At 36.0% G+C, this 22,711-nt stretch overlaps 2 protein-coding genes across 2 annotated transcripts; both read right to left on the bottom strand.

Moving 5' to 3' along the window:
• Positions 1–1,568: 1,568 nt before the first annotated feature.
• LOC110866648 (zinc finger MYM-type protein 1-like) lies at positions 1,569–2,999 on the bottom strand. Its single transcript, XM_022115790.1, has one exon. It carries the CDS (start codon positions 2,997–2,999, stop codon positions 1,569–1,571), a length of 1,431 nt encoding a protein of 476 aa, XP_021971482.1.
• Positions 3,000–15,080: 12,081 nt separating this feature from the next.
• LOC110868033 (putative pentatricopeptide repeat-containing protein At3g47840) lies at positions 15,081–17,439 on the bottom strand. Its single transcript, XM_022117116.2, has one exon. It carries the CDS (start codon positions 17,235–17,237, stop codon positions 15,120–15,122), a length of 2,118 nt encoding a protein of 705 aa, XP_021972808.1. The 5' UTR covers positions 17,238–17,439; the 3' UTR covers positions 15,081–15,119.
• Positions 17,440–22,711: the final 5,272 nt, after the last annotated feature.

Raw genomic sequence — 22,711 nt, forward strand, 5'->3', positions numbered from 1 at the left:
CAGCCCAGCAAAGCCCAACAAACCCACGCCCTACCACACCGTGTTGAATGTGGGTCAGCCCATGTCTGCCCCCTCAAGTCACGTGTCAACTCATGCCCCAACTTAAGCCCAACCCCCGCCCAACCATACCCCACGGCCTTACGTATTTTTAATGTTTTATTATATTTAAAGATGATGACGTATTATATATCTTTAATTAATGTTTTATTATATTAAAAGATACGACGTATTACGTATCTTTAGTGTTTTGTTATACAAAAGTAGTGCTACACAAATTTCAAATGTAATATAGGTGTAGACTTTAAAAACAAATTCTTACAAACTTTATATTTATAAATTATTACGTTGTTTTCATTAGGGGTATGTATGGGTCGGTTTGGTTCGGTTTTTACCATTAATCATAATCATAATCATAACCGAACTTCGGTTATGGTTAATCGGTTATGGTTCGGTTTTTGTTAATTTCGGTTATTTAACCAATTAAGCTTTGAAATAAATAGGGGTGTGCATCAGTGGCGGACCCAGGAATTTTTTCATGGGGGTGCGGAACATTTTTAAAAATTTTAGGCCCCTAAGTACATAAGTAAAAAAATCGGTTGTATCGGGTCGGGTCGGGTCATGCAAGACAAAAGAATATCAAACTAAATTTATATATTTCGCAAACACGTCAAACTTTGTACAAACATAACTAAAACGTCGCCCTACGGGTTTTCATTTTTTGAAATCTATCCAAAACATCATCTAAAGCTACTTTCTTAAGCAAGTCTTTCTCTATATAGCATACACAACTATCACTTAAATTCTCATCCCCAATCCGATTACGCAAGTCGGTCTTCACATTCTTCATTGCCGAAAAACATCTTTCAACGGTTGCAGTTGCGACGGGTAATACGAGAACAAGCTTCAATAAGCGATATACCAATGTAAAAGTAACGTGAATATTTGTTGAAACCATTAACCTTACAAGACTTGACAAACCATCCAAGTTGGCGAATTGTTTATCTTTTTTCACAAAATCAAAGTAGTTTCCGAGTTGAACCGGAAGCCTTCGTTTTTCCTCTTCATTGAAATCATATGGATACTTCTCGGCTAACTTTAGTATATTTGGAATGTCAAATGCACTAAAATTATCACAAGGACTTAAACAACTCATACAAACAAGTAGTTCCGATGTTACCTCATTAAAACGTTTCCCAAATTCTTGTATTTGCAAATCAAGAACCGCATTGAAGCAATCATACTCGTAATAATGCCGATTTGTGATGTTCGTCTTTCTTCTTGGCCACCTTGGGTTAACGTATTCATCATCCAATTTTTTCACCTCAAGTTCATACATGTCACAAAAGGAGTTAACATTCTCCAAGAACTCATTAAAACCTTCCAACCTAAACTTTTCAAGTTGGTTTTTGGTGGAAGAAACCAACTTAACCGCATTCATCAAATCTTGCTCCTTTCTTTGAAGACATTGGGACAACGTATGTGTGATGTTTAGAATATGCTCCATCAAGTGTATGTAAAATACAAAGTCGTATTTTTTCATATCCTCTAGAAGTCCGTCCGCTTGTCTACTACAAGGAAGAGTTTGACCCGTTTCTACTAACCATCCAAGAACTTCCATAATGTTTGGATATAAAGAAATTAAACGGGAAAGTGTCTTGTAATGGGAATTCCAACGTGTATCCCCGGGCCTTGAAAGTGTCATTTCTTGGTTCAACCCACTTCCGGTACAAAGTACGTCTTCCATTTTTTTCCAATTGTCTTCTATGGCTTTCACGAAGCATATCTTGTCGTTTAGAAGATGCACAAACGGCATTTGTTAAACATGTTATCGTTTCAAAAACTCTCCAAATTGGTGTATGTTTGTGCGCCACCGCCACAACAACTAGTTGAAGTTGGTGTGCAAAGCAATGAATATAAAAGGCCGAAACATTTTCCTTTAAGATTAGAGCCCTTAGGCCGTTAAACTCGCCCGACATGTTACTTGCCCCATCATAGCCTTGGCCTCTAATCCTTTTCAAACTTAACCCATAACGTGCCAATATATCATCAATAGCCGTTTTGAGTGTTATTGCGCTTGTCTCTTTGACATGAACAAGCCCAATAAAACGCTCCTTAACAATCCCAACTTTATCAACAAAACGAATAACAACCGCCATTTGTTCTTTTTTTGATACATCACATGATTCATCTACTAATAAAGAAAAAACATCATCACCAAGTTCTTCTAAAATTTGTTTAATTACCTCTTGAGCATAACAATGTTTGATGTCCGCTTGAATTTTAGGACTTGTCATTTGGTTATTCGCGGGCGCATTCTCTAAGATAACGTTAGCAAGCTCTTCATTCATTTCACCCATGAGTTCTAAAAGCTCTAAGAAATTCACTTTATTTAATGAATCTTTTGATTCATCATGTCCACGAAACGCCAATCCGCCATTCAACAACCTTTTCCCAAGCAAAGTAGAAGCACTAAGTCTAAGTCGGTATTCACGTTTCTCCTTAGGGGTCCTATTGTCCCATTGTGTGTGTACCGCTTGATTTTCGTTAACTAAATCGGCACTCATTTGGAAACATTTGTTGTGTAGACTATTAACTAAACCAACATGTTTTTTAAGTGACGCATGTACCTTTTTCCAATTGTTATACCCACCGCACACAAATGTGTCTCTACCATCTCCGAAGTGGCTCCTAAACAAATAGCAACATAAGCAAAACATGCGATCCGATTTTGAGCTATACTCTAACCATCCCTTATACTCATGTTTGTCATACCATTCTTCCTTAAATTTTCTTAACTCGTCACCTTGAAACTTTGTTTGTGGGAATTCGATACCTCTTGGTTGATACGGTCCTCTTAGTATATATGCCCTTCTAATCGCATCCTTTTGATTCACATTATATGATTCTATCGGCTTGCGATCATACGGATCCGAAGGAAGAGTATCCAAATCGATTAGTTCGGAAGATGTATCCATTTTCCTCTTGAGAAATCGCGCCATAACGTCTCTACTCATGGTTCCTATCACAATCAAATTGATCCATAACCTATTTGTTTAATTTTAACTTTCAACCATTCAAGCAATCAAAGCCTAAAATTGTTTAGTTATCACTAAAAATCATCTAAATAACAAGATTTCATCTAAGGCAGTAAACCAACGATTAAAAACAGAAGATTTTTTAATTAAAATCATCAAAAAATCATCATAAAAATCATCTAAGGCATCATAAAAAAACCGTAAAACTTACCTCCTGTTGCTCAGTCGCCGGCCGCCGCTACTGTGTTGCTGCTAGGGCGGATTCCGGTCACTTTCCGGCTGTGATCATCGACCTCTGTGTTGCTGCTGATGTTGTCGCTCAGTCGCTGGGCAGGAGGGCAGAAAGAACGATCGCTGGGCGGGAATTGGGATGGGGAAATTGAAGGGGTGCGACTGATTATTACTGATATGGGCTTAATTTTAGTATTTTTATTTAAGTTATGTTGGGTAGGGTAATGGACTAATGGGCTACTAACTTAGTGGGCTAATGTAAAGGTTTGGTTTGGGTTAAGCTTTGGTTTGGGTTTGAGTAGTATAAGTGATTAAGTGTATATAATGTATTAATATAGGTAGTATTTTTATAAAAAAACCAAACTTTACTAAAAAAAATGTATAATATTCCAAGGTGTGCGGACGAAAAATTCCAACGGGTGCGGACGAAAAATTCCAATGGGTGCGGACGGGATTTTCGTTGGAAATTTACATAAAAAAAATTTTGTCTCGGGGGTGCGCCCGCCCACCTTGGCATGGTGGTGGGTCCGCCCCTGGTGTGCATGGTTTTGACTTAACTTGGGTGTTTCTTATAAGATAATTAAGACTACACTTTTTGGTTAAACACCTCAATTTTTCATCAATTTAAAGGGCATCCACATCAAAATTATTTTGATACCAACATTCTTTTACCTTAATAAAAAACTTCTATATGGTTAACTAGACTATACTCCCGTGTATACACGTGTTGACTAATAAAAGAAGTTTATTTATAAATAAGACAAGTATACGTACATGATAGTCATTCTACAAGTTTGTAATCTTTTACTCATGGTAATTAATACCCAACACACTTGTAAAGTGCTTATCGCGGTCATCAATTCTTTAGGAAACTTTTTAATTATTTTTACACCGTTATCCAATGAGGCAACGAAATAATGAAATAACTTTCAACAAATACATCGGGGAATCTACGACATATTTGACTATATCTTATTATGTTTAATCGTATCTATATTTTGTTACGTTTAATCGCTATCTATATTGTTGAATATTTTAAATTGTAGTAAAATATTTTTATTTGTTAATGATAACAAAATTGAAGGAAAAATTGTCATGTGTTAATTTTAGTTAAACATAATAACAATTAAACAAAATAGAAGTTACTTGGAGTAAAATATTTTAATTGTAGTTATCCATATAATATTTTTAATTAGTTATCCGTAAAGTACTTTAAATATAAAAATGGAATATAAATTAATATTATATTTAGATAGCATGCGGAATTATCATGTGCCATTTATGGAAGGCAAATTGGATTTAAATAATCCCAACTCACTGTTATTGGCCAATAATAATCCCAACTCATTTAATCACCAATAATAATCCGAACTATTCACTTTTGTTTGTAAAATACTCCCAGTTAAAAAAACACTAACTAGGTTAAAAAATTGCTGATGTGGCATGCCACGTCACCTGCCACATCAGCTGCCACGTCATTAAAAATGCCACGTAGACAGCCACATCAGCTGCCATATCATCAAAAAATGCCACATCAACTGCCATGTCAGCAAATTTGCTGATGTGGCATGCCACGTCACCTGCCACGTCAACAATTTTTTAACCTAGTTAGTGTTTTTTTAACTGGGAGTATTTTACAAACAAAAGTGAATAGTTCGGATTATTATTGGTGATTAAATGAGTTGGGATTATTATTGGCTAATGACAGTGAGTTGGGATTATTTAAATCCAATTTGCCTTTATGGAATGGACTATTATAGTTTCGATAGAAGATTAAATAATATTAAAATTAAAATTAAGATAATTTATAATAAATAATAATAAGGATAACAAAATTATTTTTAAATAAAATAAAAGTAAAATTATAAGATTGAAGGACAGATTGCCAATGGCATTAATTGGAGTTTTTTTTATTAATATTTAGATGTAAAACATAAATCCATTGTATAATCTTAACATTACAAGTTCGGTTCGATTTCAGTTATATTGGTCAACCAAAGCTTCATAATTGTAACCATAACCGATTGGTCGGTTAAACAAAGTTTCATAATCATAACCATTGGTTATGTCGGTTATCGGTTAATAGTGGTTCGGTTATGTCAGTTATAGTCCGGTTATCGGCTATAGTGGTTAATTTGCTCACCCCTAGTTTTAATGGCAAATGTAGTCAACAAGAATCCTACCCAGGGGATAGAATTCTCACACTTATTCATCACACTTTGGATAACATGTTAAAAGCTCGAGCTTAGCTTAAACAAACTCAAATCTAAATTTACGATCGTCCGAGCTTCAAATATCGAGCTTGACTTGACTTGACTTGCGGACTAAAACTTATATAAATACTATAATTTTTATTGTATGATAAAAAAACTATAATTGCAAATATATATATATATATATATATATATATATATATATATATATATATATATATATATATAGGCCGGTTATCATACAATATGCCTAATCGTACATTACGTACGTTATAAACACAACCGTCAGATCATCTCAATTAAACCCCGTGCTTAACTTTTAAATTAATCAAATTAAAATATATATATATGAAACCGCCAAGGTTAAAATCGTCCATTACGAAATAAAAAACCCCTGATAATCAGCAAACAAAAACTGAAAATCATACAGTAAGATTCTTATTCAAAATCGTTTTCGAAAATCCAACAAGTAATCAAAAATCGATCGATTCTTATTCACCAACTCCTCCCTGCGAATTGAATTTCTGCTGAATTTGGAAGTTCAGAACTGAAACAAATCGATGGACCGTCTATCGAAGAAGATGATACAGGATGAAAATCAAATAAAATATGTGAAATACGTATCAAACGTGCGAAAAACATTTCAAACAAAAAGAAACGTTGTGTTTTTTTTGTAAAGTTTGCGAAATCACATTACATGCGATTACAAAAAAAGGTAATAATGTTTAAGATGTCTTATGATGTGCGAATTCATGATTTTACACATGCAATTTCAAAAAAGGTTAATAATCTTTGAAATTTCTTATAGTTTGCGAATTCATGGTTTTACACATGCTATTTCAAAGAAAGTTAATTATCTTTGAGATTTCTTAAAGTTTGGGCGAATTCATTTTCGAATCAAATGCGATTTTGAATAAAATTATGCTAATACTTTCAAATTACTTTGACCTAAAAAATGCAAAAAAAAAAAAATTACGAATTAATAACTAAAGTAAATAAAAAGTAACTATTTAAAAAAAACTTAATTTATTACCGATGTGACTGTAATTTGACATGTAAGGATCAATTTTACAATAAGGGATAATTGCATATTTCCCCTTAGAAAACTTCTAAATTGCATATTTACCCAACTTAAAATTAAAATTGCATATATCCCCTTACTTGACTAATAAAATTGCAGATTTACTCATTTTGATTTAATTTATTAAAAACAAGTTATATAATGACCTTTTTACCCATATTTTTACCGAAACTTTAAAGAATTACATATTTACTAGTTTTTGTGGCTTTTTCACAATTCTTTTTTTTTTTACGTTTTGCTAGTTCGTCTTCTTTTGTTGTTTTTTTCTTTACAATCTAAACGCTAAAATAAACCGCTAAAGTACGTAGATTCATATTTTTTCATATAATATAAATAATTTCTGAATAAGTAGGAGCTTAATCAGAGGATTATAGAATAAAGAAAAGAATGTAACTTGTTTTAAACGTATTTTAATGTATATATTTATAGATAAGCCGAAGATCATTCTAGTTAGTTTTTTTTTACTAAGTTATTTGCTTTGTGTTTTTTCTTTTAATCATTAAACGTATTTTAATGTATATATTTATAAATCAGCTAAAAATCACGAACACCCCTAGATATATCTTAGTAAAACAAATAACTTAGTAAAAAGGCTAAAAAAACAACAAAAAGAACTAATTAGCAAAACGTAAAAAATAAAAACAAAAAGAATTGTGAAAAAGCCACAAAAACTAGTAAAAATGAGTAAATATGTAACTTTTTAAAGTTTCAGTAAAAAATAAGGGTAAAAAAGTCATTAGATAACTTGTTTTTAATAAAATAAATCAAAATGGGTAAATTTGCAATTGTAATAGTTAAGGAGGGGATATATGCAATTTTAATTTTTAGTTGGGTAAATACGCAATTAAGAAGGTTTTTAAGAGGAAATATGCAATTGTCCCTTACAATAAATACTACTGAACTTACCACCCTACCTATATAATAGATCTACTATTTTAATATTAAATACCCAAGTAACTACCTTCCATATTAAGACATTGAACACTAAAACACACACAACAAACCCACAAAAAATGGCATCTGGAGATTCAGAAAAAATAAAAAACATTGCAATAAAAGAGCTATTGTCAACTCGCATGTTGACAGAAATAAGCACCGATGTCACCTCTTCTCATTTGATTCTTGATGTGCAGGGGAAAATTCTTGAAGAAATCAAGAAAAATCAAGAGATATGGGAGAGACTACTTGAAGAACCACCATCAAGCTTCAGAGACGTAGCTTTGAATCACATAAAGGAGCAATCTCGAGCTGATGACTTAGCCTTCTCTTTCCTGAAAGATGCTCTAAACACTGTGAAGGAGAAGATGGAGTTCAGCTCTGCTGAACGTGACAAAATCTTTGCTTCAAGTAACTAAATTTCTGTTTAATCGTTTTATGGTTGTAGCTGTGTTAGACAATAACAACTACTTTATAATTTGGGTACATGTTTTGAACACATCTTATGCTTCATTGTAATATAAAATCGCATGAATGATTTAGACATCTTTGCCACAAAAAAACAAGATAACACAAAAATCGCATGTACTAAAAGTGAAATCGCATGTAAGACTAATTATAAACTGATGCATGTAAAATCGCATGTTTATATACTAAATCGCATGAAAAATGATATAAACAAATGAATATAAAATCGCATGTGTTTTGTATAAAATCGCATTTACATTAAAAAAAATTAATCTTCCTCATCTTCTGAAACCTCCTCCCACTGATCTTCTTCTTCAGATCCATCATCACTACTACCACTGTAATCTTCAAACTCATCTTCCTCTTCATCGTCTTCGAGCTCGTTGTCTTTGTCTCTGGGATCTTTTTCAATCTGGACGCCCTTCATCTTCTTCTTTTGTTGTTTGCCTTTCAGTATCTCGCAAGTTCGAATATCATGACCTTTTTCATTGCATACACTATATGTCCTTGACCTCTTTCCTTTGCGGCTGATCATTTGTTCCTTCTTGGATTTAATCCTTTTATGCGAGCCACGACCTTTGTTTCTTATACCAGCCGGCACACGGACAGTAGGAGGTGCATTAGTTACTGGTTGTTGGTAACCAATCAACATTTGAAAATCGGTCATATTTTGGATCAAGTTGCTTGGTTATACGACTCTGATCAACTCTCTCTTTAAGCTGCATCATTTGATCCCTCACTAAAACAAGTCGATCAAGGTCGGAAATCAAATTGCTAAACAAATACTCCCCTGTATGGATGATTTCACGAGCAATCCGTTTAGCCTTGTGTTGCACATCCTTGTCACCCACCTTTAAATTGTACTTCACATCTAATTCATTCGGCACCACATCCTTTGTCCATCTCTTCATAACTGATGTGCGTAAGTGTGTATAGTTTTTAATGTATATTTTAAGCTCGTTTACACTTTTTAGCCAAGTTTTAAATTTATAAAACACGATATTTACTAACACTAAACACACATATGGGCAAGTGCACCCATCGTGGACGTAGTATAGTGTTGGTAAGATACCGAGGTCGTCCAAGGACACAAGAGCTTTTAGTACCGGTTTATCCTTAACGTCTAACCAAATCAAGAAGTTAGAAAAAGGTTTTAAACTAGAAAAATAAAACTAACTAAAATTCTGAAAAATCAAATAAAAATAAAAACAGATAGACAAGATGAATCACTTAGATCCGACTCGTGTGTAGTGTAACCTTTGATTATTTCCGCACTTTTGCACATTTTAAGAGATTATCTTAGTTATTGTAGTAGGCCCCTCTTTTGAAGGTGACGTTACCCTCAACCCAGTAGTTTGAGTCAGCAAGGATACAATCCTAAAGGGTTGGATTGTTGAAAGATAATTAATTAAGTTATTAATGCATAATGTGGTAGGCCCCTCTTTTGAAGGTGACGCTATCCTCGGCTAAGTAGTCTGAGTCAGCAGGGATACAGTCCTAAGTAGCCGGGTTAAAGTTTTAATAGTAGTTTAACTTATGAGGGGATCAAAGAGTTTGGACCCCCGCCATCCAATACCGGTGGGTATTGAAGGAGGTCCTACTAAATTTGACTCAGGTCCTTTGCAGGATCTATACACTGAACAATGGCAAGACTCTTACCAAACCGTTCCCTTAACCCCCGACCAGGTAGCCAACATATCTCCATATAGACCGTGGAGATATGAATGGTGAAAATCTTTTATTTTATATAGACAGTAAAATAATGCCAAGACACCACGGACAAACGATAAGGAAGAATCACCTTCAACATAAGAAACTAGTTATTAAAGTCATTAATACATAACCAAATAAAAAGTGCGAAAAGATTGAAAATAAAAAGTATTACACTAAACACTTGTCTTCACCAAGTGATGTAAGAGACTTAGGCAAACATGGCCTTTGATTGTCAAGAACTCTTACGATCAATCTTGGATCCCGAGACGACTCACACACTCTATGATGGACAATGGATGATGGTGTTGTGATGGTGGTGGGTGGTGGGTGAAGTGTGAGAGAGGTGGTGTGCCAAGGGAAGAGTTGCAAGTGATCCAAGCACTCCTATTTATAGGATGAACAGAAGCTCGGGCACGCCCCATGTCCATCCTCCTCTCTTTCTTCATTAATTGCAGTTTGTCTGCATTAGTTGACCACGCCCCCATGTCCGCTGAGCACGACCCCGTGTGCAGAAGCATATCTGTACTATCAAGATTTGCCTGGATTCTGCGAATCTTATAGTTGACCACGGCCCCGTGTCCGCTGAGCACGGCCCCGTGGTGGGCGATAGAAGCTTCTACAACTTTGTCTTTTCTGCTGACACTTGGGCACGCCCCCGTGCTCACTGAGCACGGGGCGTGTTCAGCCTTCTGTTCTCTTGTTTTGCTTGGGAAGATGCTGTCGGGGGGTCGGGTATGCCACGTTTGTTCCTTTTCTTGTATTTATGTTAGATTTAGCTGTCTTTTTGCTTCTTTTGTTTATTTGAGCTCATTTAATCCTGAAAATACAAAAGGAAGACAAAAACACACTTTTTCCAACATTAGTACTAAAAAGGGGTTAGTTTTATGCCACAATTGATGTAATTTATATGTTGCATTTTGTGCACATCAATAATATATTTGTTTGGTATTTCTTTAACACCAAACATCCTGAAAAGAAAATAGATGTGTTTACATAGCAGCCCATACTGCTCAAAACACAAACAGCTACACTGTGCAGTTACATCATTTTCAAGATTCTTGAACCACACCTAAGAAAATCAAAAGAAAAAATATATATTAAAAATTAAAATCGCATGTGTAAATTAACAATTTCGCATGTCTAAAAATCATTTAATTGTATAAATTTAAAATCGCATGCGTACATCAAAATCGCATATTGCAAAATCATGTTCTGAAAATGAAATTCGCATATAGGTTTTCAAAATCGCATGTTTGAAATATATATGCTATAATACCTCTAATAAACTATCTCCATGGGCTTTAAAGTCTTTCAACAATATCCTGATCTGTGGACCCTCGATTTTGGTGTCCATCGGCAGACATTCGGAAATTGTTCCATAAATCTCTACTTGCTGATCAAAGAATATAGACCTGGTGTATATCTTAGCAGCATCTTTTTCCAAAGTAGTTTCGCTCCAATCAGCAGGCTCAGTATATCTTGAAATATGATCATTCTTTCTATGAGTGAACCTTTGGACATCCATTGCACCATCAAAATGATTCATAAACTCTACAAGAGTGAGTTGTGAATTTGACACCTGGCAAAAAAAATGATTCTCGCTCTCTGATCTCGAAGTTGTTCGCATGAGACCAGACAAAAACACAAAAGGAAGACAAAAACACACTTTTTCCAACATTAGTACTAAAAAGAGTTAGTTTTATGCCACAATTGATGTAATTTATATGTTGCATTTTGTGCACATCAAATACCCCCACACTTTAATCTTTGTTTGTCCTCAAGCAAAACACCTTTTAATGTGGCTTTACACTCCCAAATGGAATGGGTAGAAGAGATAGTTTTTAGACTTGTCATAGAGTGTCGGGATTTCCAAGATTCGTTATTAAGTTTTATTTTTATTTATTTACAATCCTATTCATCATGATTTATTAAAAACGTTTCATAAGATAAATTACTTATTAGGGCATAACATGCCTTTTTAAAATTGCATTTATATACAAGTTCACATACCTCACGGGGGACCACTCAACACTAGGCCGAAGGTGTATTTTTAGTGAATCACTCGAGATCGGCATGGAACTTACTCCTACCATAGGCTTGCCAAGCAATCAATCCTCCTCCTTTTTAACTATATACCTTTGTAAATATCAAGAGGACTTTTTGGGTGAAGGGTTAGGCTTGGGCTAAAGGTGGGTGGTTGTGTTAGTGGTTAGTAAAAGGGCGAAAAGGCGTAAAAAGCGACGGTTTTCATAAGACTTGATATTTTTCAAAACTTTTTATTTTGATGAAGCATTTCAAACAAAGTTATTTTTGATAAACTTGTTTGTTTATTTCTTTGGCTTCATCCTCATATATATATATATATATATATATTAAACGTCATAAGAAAAACCGAGCTTTGTTACTAAAATAAAGGGTTTAAAAGGAAAAAGGTTTAGGTGGGTAAAAGGGTGTTTGAATTGGGTTAAGAAACGAAAAGGTTTAGGCTCAAAGGGGTTAACTATGGGGATTTTTGGTAGGTGGTAAAAAAAAAGAAAAATAATGGTGTAGAAATAAAAATGGTTAGTTCTAATGCCTCCATCATTTACTTACTCGGGTTTAAGTTGGTAAGGACCGGGAATGTATTGTCATGGCAAGTTCTAGAGTTGTAAGAACCAAGCGGCTATTCACACAAGAAACGAAAAATGAGCATTTAGTTTAAAGATATGTATTTGTATGCTCAATAAAGGCTCAAAACTCACTTTTGTGGGAATGGGTTTTTATGTGATCAAGTATATATAATCAAATTTTATCACAACGCTATCGGTTGTAAATTTGTAAAAATATAACCTTTTTAGAATTATTAAATTTCTAACTTAAACTTAGACAAGTAAAAAAATGAAAATTTTTGAAAAAATTTGGGGTGATTAGCAGTTCCAATAGAGTTTTGTGTAAGGCTTATTAATTAGGACTTGCAAGATTCAAGGTTTTAGCATCCCCCATACTTAAATTACACATTGTCCTCAATATGTCCCAAAAATAAGTTTTTAGGTTGATTGAATGTATAAAAAGGTGTGAAAAACAAAATTTTCTGTTACTGGGCATCTGGACACGGCCCCGTGGTGTCCGGGCAAGGCCCCGTGTTCAGGTGCAAGTAAAAAAAGTTTGTAAAAAGAAACAGAAGCCTGGACACGGGGGCGTGTTCAGTGAGCACGCCCCGTGTCCAGTTACCTGAACTGGGCATTTTCTGCAGATTGTGCAGCACGGGGCCGTGTTGGGCGGGCACGGCCCGTGTTGAACTTGCTGTAATGAAGAAAAATTTGTCGGATGGCCCTGTTTTCGTGCATGGGCCGCTGGTGCAAGTTTCCCTTGTTATCCTTCACCATCCCGAGTGTGTTTTAACCATTACAACATCATCCAAACACTAAAACCATCATTTCATTTAAGTCATAGAGAGAATTACATAATCCTAGAAAACTAAAAATAAAGAAGAAGAAAAAGAAACATAGGAGTTAAACTAGATAGGTCAAGTGGTGCATAAAATCATTCTAAGGAGCTCTACTTTTACATTAAGAACCAAAATTCCGAGAATAATTTTCCGGTATCTAAAAGTTTGGTAGAACTCCGGCCGAGGGGTGTTCATAGATGTTGTTAAAGCCATTCTTCTATCTCTCTCGGGAGGAAGAAGACGGCTTCATTCTCCTCAACATCTCGTGGAGGGGGAGTGGCACCAACCGGAACTCCTTGTAGTATATCACGAGGAGGCCCCGGGTGCACGGTGTACCATTCGGCTGGTATGATGACTTCGGGCACCACGTTCCATGCCCTTTGGGTAATGACCAGTACCAAAGGAGGAGAGGAGAGAATGTTCAACCTTTGGTGCAAAAGGTTGACCTCTCGGAGACACCCTTCTAGTCCCACTGTTAAGTGATTAATACGGTCGATCAACGCTTGTTCCACCCCCGTCATTTCATCAATAGCCTCTCTTAAAGCGTAACATAGTTTACAAGAGAGTCTTCTACCGTTGATGACCTCCTTCCCTGTCGGTTGTTTCTTGAGTGTGATGAAGATGTTCCGCTAGTTCTGCTCACCATTCTGAGAAAACAGACTGAAAAGAGTTCAATTTTTATGGAACAGTACCTCGGACACGGCCCCGTGTCCAGTAGTCTGTAGGTTTTTCAGAGCAAGGAATTTTGGAGTTTTAAATTATTTTTCCACTTGTAAGTTGTTTTTAAGCATAAATAATTTAAAACAAAGTTGTATAACTTATTTTAAACAAGATCCCTTGAATAATAACCTTACAAACATCACAATAAAGCTTGGAATCATGGAGATTTCAAGTTTTAATGGAGGTATTGAGTGAAAATTGAAGAAGAAGGCAATGAACAAAAGTGGAAAAGACAAGATGGTTGTTGAGAACCTTCTTTAGAACATACCTAGGATGGTATGAGTGAAGATTTCAGCAGATCTTTGTCTTTGGAGTGGTCCAAATGAGCAGGAATCTTGCTGCATTTACAGAAAACGACAGCACGCTGCACATGGCCCCGTGTCGGCTGGACACGGCCCCGTGTGCAGACAGAATCCTGATACATTTTGTCCGTATTCTGATGAAAATCAGAAAAGAATCTTTCAGTGGACATGGGGGCGTGTTGACCCGGACACAGCCCCGTGTCTAGAAGCTGTCTTAAGGATTTTCCGATCTCTAAGGAATTTATCTCGATCGGGCGGCTCCTTACTTGACGGGACAACCCAAAGTGCCTAAGATACCTTAATTGCTCTAGATTAAGACGAGAACGCAAGAGGTTGTCGGTGAGGGTGATTCCTATGCTAAATGTAGGTGGACAAGTCCAACCCTTTCCCGGGCTATCGTTAAAGAAGGTGTATGCCGAATCACTCAGGTCTATGTATGCATCAAAGAATATAGACCTGGTGTATATCTTAGCAACATCTTTTTCCAAAGTAGTTTCGCTCCAATCAGCAGGCTCAGTATATCTTGAAATATGATCATTCTTTCTATGAGTGAACCTTTGGACATCCATTGCACCATCAAAATGATTCATAAACTCTACAAGAGTGAGTTGTGAATTTGACACCTAACAAAAAAAAATGATTCTCGCTCTCTGATCTCGAAGCTGTGAATTTGACAGCAGGAGCTCATACCTAGTTCTCGACATTGTCATCAGCCATGGTTCCGATAGTTTAAAAGTTGGTCCAACTTCGGCTACGGTGGCTCCGAAAAGGCTGATCCCGAAATAAGGTACAGCTTCGGTAGTGCTGGACGCATGGTCCAGATTTGGAGGCGAACTCTGGAAGGAAAGTCAAGCACGAAAGTCAAGCACCAAACGTGAAATCAGCCTTAGTTCGCGATGCGTAAGACGCCCGAGCAAGTTTCAGTTGCGTATATTAAACAACCTCAAGATCAAATAAACAATACAATAATAAATAACTTAAAATTTGAAAATCTCATTGCCAAAATTTCTCCTCAACTTCATCTATATTGTAAACTAATACATTTTCTACATTAACAAACACTTGTTCCTTTGAAGACAATAATCCCAATACGCAACATATATCTTCCCATTGAGGATTCGAACGATCACCGGCCGCAAACGCAAACACACAATCCCGAATCTTAATCCAGGACCATCCAGGCTCCTTTATAACGCCTTTTCGTCTCATCAATCTCCTCATTTCCGCAGCTTCCCTCCACTTACCTTTAACCGAATACAAATTCGCCAACATAATATGTGTCGACGCGCAATTTGGGTCCATTTCAAGAATCCGTTTTGCCGCGTGTGCCCCTAAGTCAACGTCTCCGTGTAATCTACAAGCTCTCAACAGAGTTGACCAGACAACGTCGTCCACGTTATACGGCATGTCGGTTATCATGTTTTCAGCCTCACGTAACCGCCCGGCTCTGCAAAGGAGATCGATCATACAACCGTAATGTTCTTTGGATAAACTAAGTTTGTAGTTTGTGATTTGGTTGAAGTAATGAAAGCCGAGATCGACTAGACCGGCGTGGCTACACGCGGTTAGAACGCCAATGAAGGTGATTGCGTCGGGTCGTAGACCGACTTTAACGAGACGCTCGAATAGGTCTATAGCTTGTTGACTCAACCCGTGTTCGGCATATCCGTTAATCATGGCTGTCCATGACACAATATCGTTATGTTCGGCTTCGTTAAATATCTTTAAAGATTCGTTTATGCTCCCGCATTTTGAGTACATATTGATCAAACCGCTTCTTACCATAGCGGTATGATCCAGACCGACACAAATGCAATGAGCATGAAGTTGCTTACCCTGTTCGAGAATCGCCATATTTCCGCAAACACTTAATACACTCGAGAATGCAAATTCATTCGGTTTTGGTCCGTCTTTTTTCATTAACGAGAGGTATCGAAACGCTTCTTCTCCGAATCCTCCTTGCGCATGCCCCCCGATTATCGTGCTCCATGAAATGATGTCTTTTTGAGTCATTTCGTGAAAAACGATTGACGATAAATGTAACTTCCCGCATTTTGAATACATTGTCATAACCGAATTAGCAACTGACATACAACTCATAAGCCCGTTATGTAACACGTGGGCGTGAAACTGTTGACCCAAGTCAATCTGTGCGGTATTCGCACAACCGGAGATGACTGCTGCGAGAGTGTACTCGTTGGGGATCACTTCGGATTCGCGCATTCGCAGGAATGCGTTAACTGCCTTGTGATCTTGACCCGTTTGAACATAAGATGTGATGATCGTAGTCCACGAAACCACGTCTTTCGTTTTGATTGTTTCAAACAAGTACAACGCGTACTCTGCCTTCCCGCACTTGTTGTACATGGTTGTAAGAGTATTAGCAACAAATGAAGTCGTATCGAAACCTTTCTTTAACGTTTGGGCGTGAATTTCTTTACCCGTACGTAACAAACACGCATCAGCACATGCCTTTAATGCGATAGCCAATGTATACGAGTCATACGCCATATTATTCCTACATAACTTAGAAAAATACGCAATACCCTCCATGTTTAAACCAGCACGCACCAAACCGGTTATAACCGCAGTCCAGGAAACTACATTCCTTATCGGCATCTCATCAAACACCCGACAACCTTCATAAACTTTCCCAATCTTCATATACATGTCCAAAAGAGCACTACCCACAAAAACAGAGCTCACAAAATCAGTTTTTACGCAGTACCCATGAAGCGATTCGCCTTGTTTAGCACCGAAACTTATAGCACATGCCTTGAGTGCTAGACTGAGTAAAAACGGGTCCATTCGCTGAGACGGGTCGACCCACATGGTGGAAAACAACGACAATGCTTCAGATGGATCAGCAGCCTTCACATAGCCAGAGATAATGGTGGTCCATGTGACTTCGTCTCTTTGAGGCATTTTATCAAACACTTGGCGTGCACCATTCAGTTTTCCTGATTTCACAAGCTCCTTGAGTTCAGTGTTGACTTGGAACATGTTGACATTGTGGGGTTCTTGAATTGATGGGGTTTTGATTGTGTGAGCATAGGCAACGCATGTCGTTGTGTAGGATCTTCTGATGTAAATTCTTGCTGATATAAGCATGATTGGTCAACTTATCAGCCATACACAATAATCAGATATATACTGAATCTAGCGGAGATATGTATGTTGAGCATGAATCTGGGTTCGAATCAGATGCTGAGTTCGAGTTCTTAGATGATTGAGTGGCTACGATGGGAGCTGGTTTAGTCTGTTTGTTTTGTGTCTTGTGTCGTGCCGTGCGGCTGTAATATAATATTCTTTGTGTTATATGAAATGAATTACAAAAGTATGATATATTGAATTAGGTTAAAATAAGCAGAATTCAATGGTTAATTAAATCATAAATTAAAACTGGGATCTAAAGTTAAAGTGATCGATGTTTGAAATAAAATTTGACTCATTTTTGTTTCTTGTTCACACGGTGATGAAGCATTATGCGACACGTACGCGCCAGAACGGAGCATGGTGTTAAAACGGGCGGTGTGGCCCGAGCGTGAAAACGTGGCTTTTTTGACACGTGTTACACACTTCTTGTAATTTTATAATTAAAATTATATAAAATGTATTAAAAACCTATAAATATATTACTAGTAAACCAAATTTAAAATAAAAAACATTACATAAATTTTAAAAACATTACATAAAATAAAATACGAAACTAGAAAACACATAATTTAAATAAAAAATCTAATGATTTCCCACGTCGAGCGAAGCTTGAATTCACAGTTGTGCACGTGCCTAAAGTTCATGAGAGCCACTTGAATGATGTCGTCCTCCCCCAGATCACCACCCTCGAGCTCCACGGCAGTGTGGATTGTCTCGAATCTTTTGCAATCAAGACGGATCGTCCTAAAACGAGACGAGAGGGAGTCGACATTTCGGTTGTTCTCACCGGTATAGGATTGAAAGTGTTGTGGAATTGTCCTCCAAAAAGGATCGCACGAGCACCTACCCGGCGTGTGGTGGCTCACAGCTTCGACCTACGACTCGCAAAGTGCAATATCCTCTTCTCCGGTCCACACCCCGGCTGCCATCCTTTGTTTTTTGGGTGAAGCTGAACGGCGTTAAAGTGGTGGAGGTTCTATAAAAATAAAGAAGTGGTGGAGTTTGGATAAATTTGGGTAAAGAAGTGGGTTGTATTTTATAGTGTGAAATTAGAATTTAAAAAAAAATATTTTTTTTTTAAATTTAAAAGTTAGCCGTTAGAGTTAAATGGCTAACATTCACATCCATCAACCGCGTGCCACGCAACTGCAAAATCATTTCCACGCCGGTGGAGATTCCCCAGCCCAATCAATAATGCCGTGGTAAACCCCCTGAACAGAACAGTGTGAACGACGTTGAGCAGCAAAAACGTCATTTTTGAACGCCCACAATGTGTGGTCTTAACATTGGAGTATGAGTAGGCATTTGGATTATAACTTTTAAAGAACTCGTCCTCAAGGGCGTAATATACACCAAGAATAGAACTTGGTGTTCCTTGTGACCCAAATTCGACTCCCACTCTCCACCTTATTTTCTGCGGCATCCAGGTGAAGGGCGAATACGGGTGGTGTCGGTTCGTCTTGGATGGGAGGCGAGGTTTTACCGATTATTCCACTGTCGTGCCTTCGGACGGGTCGAGTTTCCGCGCATCTGAGAGAGCCAAAGGGTTGGCGGCGGTCGAGTAGTCGACCTTTGGCCGCAGCACCCAGTGTCATGATGAGTGACACATCATTCGTTTGCCTTAAAAAAAGTAAGTCTTGTTCTTTGAGGCTTATTTTCAACAACAAAACCAAGTTTCGGCCGCCGACACGGTAATAGTTGTGGGCTTTCATTGGGCTAAATGGGCGGCAGGGATAATAGTGTCAGACAGCTACCTGGCACTCCCCTATTGGTACAACAAATTTACGATTTTATCCCTCTTTAAAATTACGATTTTGCCATCAGTTAAAAATTATATTTTCGCCCTCACTTAAAAATAAATTTACGCTTATGCTCCCAGCTAAATATTTCAATTTTGCCCTCGGTTAAAAATTACGATTTTGCCCCGTTTCAATTTACAGTTTTGCCATTAGTTTTTTTCCCTTAAAAATACGATTTTCCCATCAGTTCAAATTTATGTTTTTACCCCCCACTTAAAAATTAATTTAAGCTTTCGCTCCCAGCTAAAAATTCCAATTTTGCCCTCGGTTCAAAATTACGATTTTTCCCCGTATAAATTTATAGTTTTGCCATTAGTTTTTTCCTCACAGCCAAGTTACGATTTTACCCTCAACTTAAATTTACATTTTCCACATCGTTTTTGTTTGTTTTCCTGGTGACATTACAAGTTTGCCCCCAGTGTAAAATTACAGTCGTGCCGGCAACTTCCTGGCACTCTCACGTTGGTCCATTTAGTTTACAGTTTACCCCCGAATTAAAGTTATGATTTGGTCCTCAGTTAAAAATTACGTTTTGCCCATCGTTTTAGTTTTTTTACCAAAACTATAAAGGTTTTTTGTTTTAGTTGGTTTACTCGATTTAATTTTTTTTCGTGTCAAGGAGTTACCTAACACTAGCTCATTAGTCTTGAAAAATTACAGTTTTGCCATGAGCCCAAAATTACTGTCTTATCATCGTTTTTGTTTTTTTTCCTAACAAAATTATAGTAGTCTTTTTTTAATTGGTTGAGAATTATTCAGTTATCGACCCGCAACGCGGGCGGGATCTATTAGTTTGTTACAATTGAAAGCTTTTGCCCAATCGTTTGATTTGAACATGCACTTTTCCCAACATGTGGTTTACCTGCAAAAGCTACATATCGTACGGATTATACACACATGTTATCCTTATGTGTAACATCATAATTCATATCCATAACCATTATCAAAGCCAAAGACATTTCTTGTATGATTGGTAGCAAAATAGGGCCTTCGAGATTTATAGATTCCAAATACATAACAATATTGAAATAATATCTCCATGTGTTTAGTTACATGACAAGGTTGATGTTTATGTTCCATTGACATGGATGGTAAAGGTTGAGGATCTTTTGGGGAACCTATTATGAATTATCCAAGGGGAAACATTGGTACATCATAACCCTCGACCAATGGTACATCATAACTCATAAATTAATCCATCATTCCATCATATTGCTCGAATGTCCTTAATCGTTGAGGCTCTGACAGATGAGATGCTGGAGTAACCAGTAAAAACAAGTGTCACATCACAATTAGACAGATACGATCTTCAAAACATTTGGCATGTCACAATAAGGACTAATGCTTTACGGTTTGACAAATAGTTTACACCCACGTATGTGATGAAAATGTATGAGATACGTGAATATACTTGACACATATAATAAACAAATACCAAATACGTGAATATACTTTGACACACGTAATTCATATCAGAAATATTTTAAATTAATTCATTTTAAAGAAATACAATTATCTTTCGTTTAAAAATACCTTGTAATTGCTAATTTAATTCAAAAATAAAGTCTTTAATGAAGCAACTAATTGATGACATAAGCCATTATTACTTTTTTATTATTAAAATACAGATTTTCAGAATTTCTTTTGTGGACTTTTCAAAATTTCAGTTTTTCTTGAATCTTCGCCATGACAGTGTTTTCATCTTCGTCACAAACATATGACTAGGCATAGTCTTGTAAATTTTATATTTAGTTATATATATTTGTAAGCAAGGGGTGTGTCTTTTATCTGTTTTTTCATGATATTTAAACGAATAATTTATAGGTTAATTCTTCTATAACATAACATTGACTTCTGTGTGACCAATTCAACTAATTAATATGAATGGGTCTAGACGACTCTTTACACTAGAATATTATTGTTATATTGCTAAGGGTGAGTGCAAGTAATACTAAGCCATTAAATATTAAATAATATTCGAATTTAGAGCATTTTCTTTAAATACATAGTTAAGAACAAAATTACACTATCATTTTTGTATATTTCTAGAAAGTATTATAAATGATTAAAAGCGGTGGGGGTATCTACACATCCCTCCAAAAGTATCTACACATCCCCTAACCCTATATTCCCCTCATTGCCCAATACGCCTGAAAATGACCCATCCATACGCCACCCATAGCCCTATATGATTGAAGATGGACATACCCATCTAATTAATGTCAATCGTTGGGTGTCAGCCAATGATTGGGATGTCCATATGGAACTTTATTTAAATTGATGGATGTTTTAGTATCGGGAAGTTGTGAAATATTTTATATAAGAAAATTAATAGATTTTTTTTATAAAATGTTGTTATAAAAATGTGTTAATATTATAAAACGTCGTGTTTTTATTAGTAAAAATATCATCGTTTTTTAATAAAAAATGTGCATATGTTTTTTTATTAAGTATTATTATTAAAAACTTCAAAATTTTATAAAATGAATTGTGTATATTATAAAATGTCAAATTTTGATAAGTATTATTGAATGTCAAATTTTTTTTTATAAAACGAATTGTATATATTATAATAAAGTTTTTTATTTATTAATTATTATTATGTCTTTTATTGTCAAATTTTTTAAGTGTCAAATTTTTATTAAACGAGTATTATTATAAAATTTTATTAAATGATTATTATTATGTCTTTAATTGTCAAATTTTTAAATGTCAGATTTTATTAAATGAGTATATTATAACATTTTATTAAATGTTATTTTTTTATTTATTAAGGATTATTATGTCTTTAATTATTTTTCGCTTGTCATTTATTAACCATAATGCAACAAAGAAACGTAATTCAAAATGTAATTAAACATCGATTTATATTAATACACAAAACATGTCACTTTCATACAAAATGTAATGACTAACCACCAAACCCTAAACCCTAAACCCTAAACCCTAAATCGCTAATTGTTACATATTCTTAAATTTTTGCACAGGAAAACGATGGGTGTAACACCCAAACACCAAGACAGGCCGGTTGTCTTGAAATTGTGTATGTCGCAACCCCCGTCCCCTAATTACCCCGGGAACGGGCGACCGCGACCAGTTTCAGTGGTATCGGTGTTTATCATTTTGGCAGCGGATATTACATCAGGACCGTAGTTAGGAAATATTTTATCAGAGTAAATTACCACGCTTTTATAATATTAAACACATGGGAAAATTCCAATTTTCAGTACACACATTTTTCATAGGGATAAACCCTATTTTATTTAAATAAAACATCTCTTTATTTTAGGTAACTTTATAGCTTCTTTTCCAAGCTTTCAGTGCTGTCCAGCTGGCTTCTATTTGGCTTTCACATTTTGTTTCCTGAAACGCGTTTAAAAACATTTTGTCAGTGGGAAATACTTGTCACACCCCGACCACGTAGAACTTACCAAACATGGCGGAAATGTCGGGGAGTGTTGTAACAGAATTAATTGTTTCAAATCCATGGCAATTGAAGTTCCGTTTTATTGATCAAACATGAAAGTTTACATTGTTTAAACAAGAACCAGATAGTACATAACATAAATTAACTAGTTCTTGTCTCGTTTTAAGTTACTAAGGCACAGGTCCGCCTAAGTATATCTTGAT

The sequence above is a fragment of the Helianthus annuus genome, chromosome 7 (genome assembly GCF_002127325.2).
Source record: "Helianthus annuus cultivar XRQ/B chromosome 7, HanXRQr2.0-SUNRISE, whole genome shotgun sequence".
Taxonomy (NCBI): domain Eukaryota; kingdom Viridiplantae; phylum Streptophyta; class Magnoliopsida; order Asterales; family Asteraceae; genus Helianthus; species Helianthus annuus.